Raw genomic sequence first — 6,103 nt, 5'->3', positions numbered from 1 at the left:
GTTAAAGTCAACTAGATAGCGTCTACATCTACATATACGTATTACTAGACAAAACCCGGGTGGGACATGGCGTCTAGGGACAAATTCAGAGGTCTTACCCTTGTGTGGCCTAGTGATGGTGCGAACATTAAAAAAAACGGTGCAAAGAACGAACAAAAAATTAACAATAAAAACCTTGTGATACTATATTGCCACACAAAGTATGATCTCCTATTGTCTTTATAGATTTCATTACAATCTTATTTTTGACGTATTTTTTTGTTTGGCAATTAAATGCAGAGGCGTATTTGTCATTTCGGAGCATCCAAATATAGTCGAAACTACTCTTTTCAGCGACACCTCCGATTTCTTTTGCTTCAAAGAGCTTGCCAATACGTAACAGGAGTCTTCTTTCTATACCTCAGTCTCAAGGGACTTCAGTGCAGCGACTCGACAAGATGAGACAACTCACTCTGACGGTGTGTCTGCTGGCTTCCCTGGTTATGACCTCGGCTCAGGTAGGTTAAGTTTTTTTTTTCAGTGTTCGTTATACCCCCCTCATATTAGGCGAAAATCGATCGGTCGACGAGTCTTCGAGCTCTAAATAACGAGGAGGCATGACCCTGCTGCCGACGAAGTAATGGCAGAGTCTCCTCCTTCCAAGTCAGGGGTATGCCGCCTCGTAATTTAGAGCTGTGATGGGGATAGTAGGGCGCAGTCACATATAGGTCGTGTGATCGTCGTACGATCAGAAACATCATTTTGTGTACCAAGACAGTTGAACTATCCTGAAAACGATGGTTTTTGTCCTCCAAAATGCCCGAAGTTAGCGATCGTACGACGATCGCACGACCTACATGTATATGTGACTGCGCCCGTAAGAAGGTTCAACTTTGACGGACATGCTGTTTCTTCATAGTTGTTACTACTCTTGGCTCGAATCGATAAAAAAAAACATTTTAGCAGCGACAGTCTTTTAGTGTCTAGCGGAGGTGAACTAAATGGCGCCCATTTGATTAAGAACACACATGTCTAAACATGAACGCAATACAGTAAAATATAGTTGTTAAGATTTATTTTAAAATACGTAACAAGCGAACTACTATCATGGCTGTCGCGGACCATTGCTGTATGTTGAGCTTTTTTCGGACAAAGTTTGAGCATTTGATGTTTAAGCATCGGAAAAGGAAAAATTGTATCTTTAAAAAATTACTTGGGTATGGAATTATTTTTAATATTTACGGCTGTGGAAATCAAAACTTGAAATGATAGACAAAATGTAGTGACTTTTTGTCCAGAGAAATTACATATGGGGTCTTAACATTTTTGGGACCGGTATAATAATGGAATGCAGAAAGACATGTTTGCGCCGTGCAATTATATGGGTGAGTGCATTCTGTGAAACGATGTGATCATCTAGTAGTCTACTGATGCCGGATACAAGTCTTCTGCTCTGACCTTGTCACGATTATACTTAGTTATCTGCATATTCTGGCCCAACGTAAAGCGTTTGTTAGTGTCCTCATTGGTTCATGTAATACAGTTCTAGGATGCTAACACTAACTATTATGTAAACCAGGGCAGGCCAAATTCACCATTACATATTTCTTTATACGGATCTCCTTCTATTTAGATGTAAGCTTTAGCAACGTCTTATTTTCAATTTCGTTGATTGTTATGTACCATGTTATGTAGTTTTAAGCAGTTATTACAATCATAAACACCGTTTACTACCAATTTACTGAATCTAGGTTTTATATGTTTACAAAATTAGTGCTCATTTTGTACTAGTTCTATCAAGATGTTGAAATCTACAACACTTACTACCGTAACGCTTTAAATAATTTGACTTCAGGACGGGTATTTGGATTCTATATCTTTCTCTCTTCACCCAGTTGTAAAAATTGGTACCTTACTTTGGCCAGGGAGCTTCCTCTACCTCCTGTCTGTACTATGTTTGTGGCACTGTTAGAATAAGTTGGTAACTGGAGTGCAGCGCCACATTGTCTTCATTCGTCACAAAGAATAAAGAATATATAAGATTTACAAAATAAACGCCACTGAATCAGAAAGAGAGAGGTAAAATATAGAGTTATAATTATGATGTCCTCTAGAAAAATTTGTGTAGACAAAAAGAAAATTTAGTCCTCATAAGTTTGTATCGTCGATACGAATCGGCACATTTACATGCAGGAAGCCTTCGGTGACAGGTTAATTATCCAGGGTTCTTTTTGTTATCGAAGTAGCAAAACCATAGGGCTCGAGAGGGCTTCGTGTTATTATTCTTTCGAAGCAAAGAAAGCCGAGTGAGAAATCCCAATCGTCATGTTGGCGCGAAATAAAGTTCTATAAGGCATATTAAAAGATTGAGAGTCCCCCAATGTCAAAATTAAAGTAATTTATGTCAATTTTCTCCTAGATAACTCCAGTGAACAACACTGCCTTCTACCCGTACGGACCCGGTACTGCAGACAATGAGGGCGCTTCAGGACAGCAGAGCCTCAGCGTCTCATTCCCATTCTTTGGGAACAGCTATAATTCACTTTACGTAAGTCTCTTTAGTCATATTCGCTAGATAAAGACACAACTTTTATCATTTTTTTCAAGGTACTTGTTGGTTGCTGTTTTGTTATTAATGATATGAAAAAGTCGTGTACATATTCATCAGGTTTTTAGGTCACTGTATACATTACGTTTTACATAGCTGAGTGTTTAAAGGAAGTATTAAGTTTCATTTACCGTATTTGGCTTCCTTTAGTGCTGGCACTGTTATGTTCTACAGAGTTGGTTCTGTTCGTGGTGCATGTAGGTGTCGCTGGTAAGAGATATTGTCCAAAACTTTAAGCATCTATAAATGTACAAAAATGGGCAATAATGCAAACGCACGAAGGCATCTAGCTTTGTTTACATTGAGATACAGTTATCAAAATGCCCGTTGTAGTTGAATACTCCACAGATTCGTTTGGGGCCAAATCGACCATTGTGTAGAGTATGGCAAAAAACAATATGTCACATCACAGACAATCCGTACCTGGAGCTGGTCCACTGGACCGGAACCGGACCTGTACCGGACCTGTACCGGACCTGTACCGGACCTGTACCGGACCTGTACCGGACCTGAACCGGTAGCCATCTGTTATATCACAGATGGTCTTGTATTCTTACGCTAGAAGCGCTTCTATGATAGAAACACACCCGGGATAGGTTTGCATCCCAGACGTGCTTCTATCCCAAACGCATTCATGGGATGGAGTACATTTGGGATTAGGGGTGGGTACTGTACACCTGTACAAAACCATTTTTTCTTATTGGACCGGTCCGGAAAAACCGGACCTGACAAAAAATCGGTGGACCGGATGACGGATCTATTGGGAATTGAACAGATTATAAGATCAAGTATTCACACGTTTTAGGGCTTACTGGTCGAGGAAAATAGCAAGAGCAAAGTAGAGTAGAGTCTACAGTAATTTCTAACAAGTTTTACAGTCAATCGTACAATGGCAGTAAGCCTTGCCTGCACTAAACATATTTCTTTGTGGCGAAATGGACCATTGTTTAGAGTATCGTCTATTCACAAATTCTCACATACTAGTACTGAATCAGGTCAAGGTACAGGTACAGGTTCAGGTCCGTACCTGGACCTGATCCTTTGGACCTGAACCGGACCTAGACCTGAATTTTCTGTACCGGTACCCACCCTTATTTGGTATAGATTACCTTCCTAGAATCCCTACTGTTGGTAGTAGGTAATCAACGCAATCAGCTGGTGACGGCTGGTCAGCGCTAACGCAGTGCACGTAAAACTAACGGAACGAATGCCCGTACACGTGGCTTTATATATGTTTACATGTATCTAATTGACATAACACAAACGGTAAGCCTGGCATGAAAGGGTGATGTGTATAAATGACCGTCAAGGGTAGATGTCTGCAATGATGTATTTTTCACAGATACCAATGGATTCTAAAGTTGGAAATGCAATTGTTTTCAAACAGATGCAATCCTTACATTAATTCAGTCAGAGATCGTTTAGGATCAGAATGATAATATAAAGTTGAGATTTTCTTTATTTGAGCTAAATCTTCTGCGTTTTCCACAGGTGAATACCAACGGCGCCATCTCCTTTGGATACGCGGTAACAGGCTTCACGTCAGCTGCGTTTCCAGTGACCGACAACAAAGTCATCGCCGCTTTCTTCACTGACATCCAGACAGACCATACTGGTCAAATCTACCATCGGGAAACTGTCGATGCTGATGTGTTGGCCAGAGCAACCATGGATGTCAGGACAGCCTTTCCCGCCGATAATGGAAGCTTCGTGGCGACCTGGACCTACATCGCAACCTGGCATGAAGTTGGGATGAAGGGGGCGACGGGAGATGGTCTCAATCTTGTAAGTACAATAAAGTGCAGCATTAAAGTTAAAGTTAGTTAAACCCTTCCCTCGCCAAGGGCAGTGCCCATTTCTGGCGCATAGGGCGGTGCCCATCTCTGCTTCGTTAGCCCTGGGCCACACACAACGCAATCACTACAGCAGGGGGCTAGTCCACTGGTAGTGGTGTGTGTTCAACTTCCATACTCTTTCCCGAATGCTGAGTGCTAAGCAGAGAAAGCAGCATGTACCATTTTTATAGTCTTTGGTATGACTCGGCCGGGATCGAACTCATGATCTTCCGAATGCAAGGCGAACACTCTACCCACTAGGCCATTGCACCGGCTGCATGGGTTTAACATATTATAGGAGACTTAAGATGTTGGGAAAAGATCCCAATTGGTAACCTTTTTAAAATATTTTACCCCACCCTTTGGTACAACCCATGGGGAGATCGCGGCGTCTATTGGTTACCGAGTCTCGTGCCCAATTCAACTAAGACCTAAAATAAACCAGGGGCTCGGCTGCATTTAACTTTATCTCGGGAGCCACATGGTATCTCAAGGGGCCACTTAGTCACGCAAGAAATTCGGACAGATTTCCAAGTGCCAAATCGGAACCGAGGCCTTAGGAGGAGTCGTGAGCTTTCGTCTTTTACTTATGCAACTACCGTAAACCGTTCCGCTCACTGATTTGATTTTTCTCCACTTGATCCACTTTGGGTCTTGTGGCGGAACGGCAGGGTGTTGGGCCCACAACTCCGAGTCCCCAGGTTCGAATTCGTGGATATGCTTCCGATGTTGAGCCTTTAGGAAATTGACTTTATACACCTGTCCTTACCTAGCCCAAGGTGCAGCTGAGTACCTAGCTTCGGCCAGGGCCGTCCCGAAAAATTGTGGCCCCGTGTTTGAGGAGAGTAATCCCTCGGAGACTAACTGCACTATCGAAAAGAGCAGACCAGGGGGCCGTTCCCTGTGCGGTCGGGTCACACCTTAAAGTCATTTGATTCAAATATTTCTCCTTTTACCTTTACATGTACCAGAGCAAACTAACACGGTAAATGAACAACAGAAATAAACAACACGACGATAAGTACAACTAGAAATGCCGACATTTGCTTGGGTGCAAATACAGCATATTTCAGCCATTACCATTCCCACGCAACATTGGACTGTTCCAAGTCACCCCTGAGCAAAAATGGAACATTTTAACAGTAACTTATCCCCAAAAGGAAACTGATATTGTGAATTAATGCCAGGTCATAACGGAGCTTGCCCAATATGCCCCGGGCCGATGTGGAAGAATATACTCTTCCACAGGAGCCCCTATTCATAACGAATTGGATATTAGAATCGCGGCAGCTCCAATTTTTCGAAAGTGAAAAAAAAAAACACCCCATCTTCCATTCAGAATCCATTGAAGCCATTCAACAATTTCCACTACAATTGCTAGGTCTAAGCACCGTTACAAGATCCTCGTGAATTAGAAGTACCTACATTTGCTCGGGAAAAAAATATCACTTTTCTTTCCAGTACAGTGAGAGAAATGTTGCCACTATAGACATATGGCCACTATAGAAAAAATGCTGATCTATTGACAAAGAGCAATAAGTTACACATAATTTAAGTACCCACTGATCTCTATTCATATAAAAATTGCAAATGTAAGCCAATTGTTTAGATTTAGATAATTATGACGAGAAATATTGATGAGAAAATAATCATTTTCGCCACTGTCAAACCTACGTATCAA

The 6,103-nt window shown here is 41.8% G+C and overlaps 1 protein-coding gene across 1 annotated transcript in view; it reads left to right on the top strand.

Annotated features, from left to right (window-relative positions):
• LOC118404951 (sushi, nidogen and EGF-like domain-containing protein 1) overlaps positions 1 to 4,457 on the top strand; it is a 15,237-nt gene extending 10,780 nt beyond the window's left edge. Inside the window, exons 3-5 of the mRNA XM_035804357.1 lie at positions 405 to 497; positions 2,399 to 2,527; positions 4,079 to 4,457. Of these exons, the coding sequence (XP_035660250.1) occupies positions 405 to 497; positions 2,399 to 2,527; positions 4,079 to 4,414 (558 nt within the window). The 3' untranslated portion in view covers positions 4,415 to 4,457. The remainder of the gene's footprint in view (positions 1 to 404; positions 498 to 2,398; positions 2,528 to 4,078) is intronic.
• The last annotated feature ends 1,646 nt before the right edge of the window (positions 4,458 to 6,103 follow it).

The sequence above is a fragment of the Branchiostoma floridae genome, chromosome 17, assembly GCF_000003815.2.
Source record: "Branchiostoma floridae strain S238N-H82 chromosome 17, Bfl_VNyyK, whole genome shotgun sequence".
Classification (NCBI taxonomy): Eukaryota; Metazoa; Chordata; class Leptocardii; order Amphioxiformes; family Branchiostomatidae; genus Branchiostoma; species Branchiostoma floridae.
This window is presented reverse-complemented; position numbering and strand designations above follow the sequence as displayed.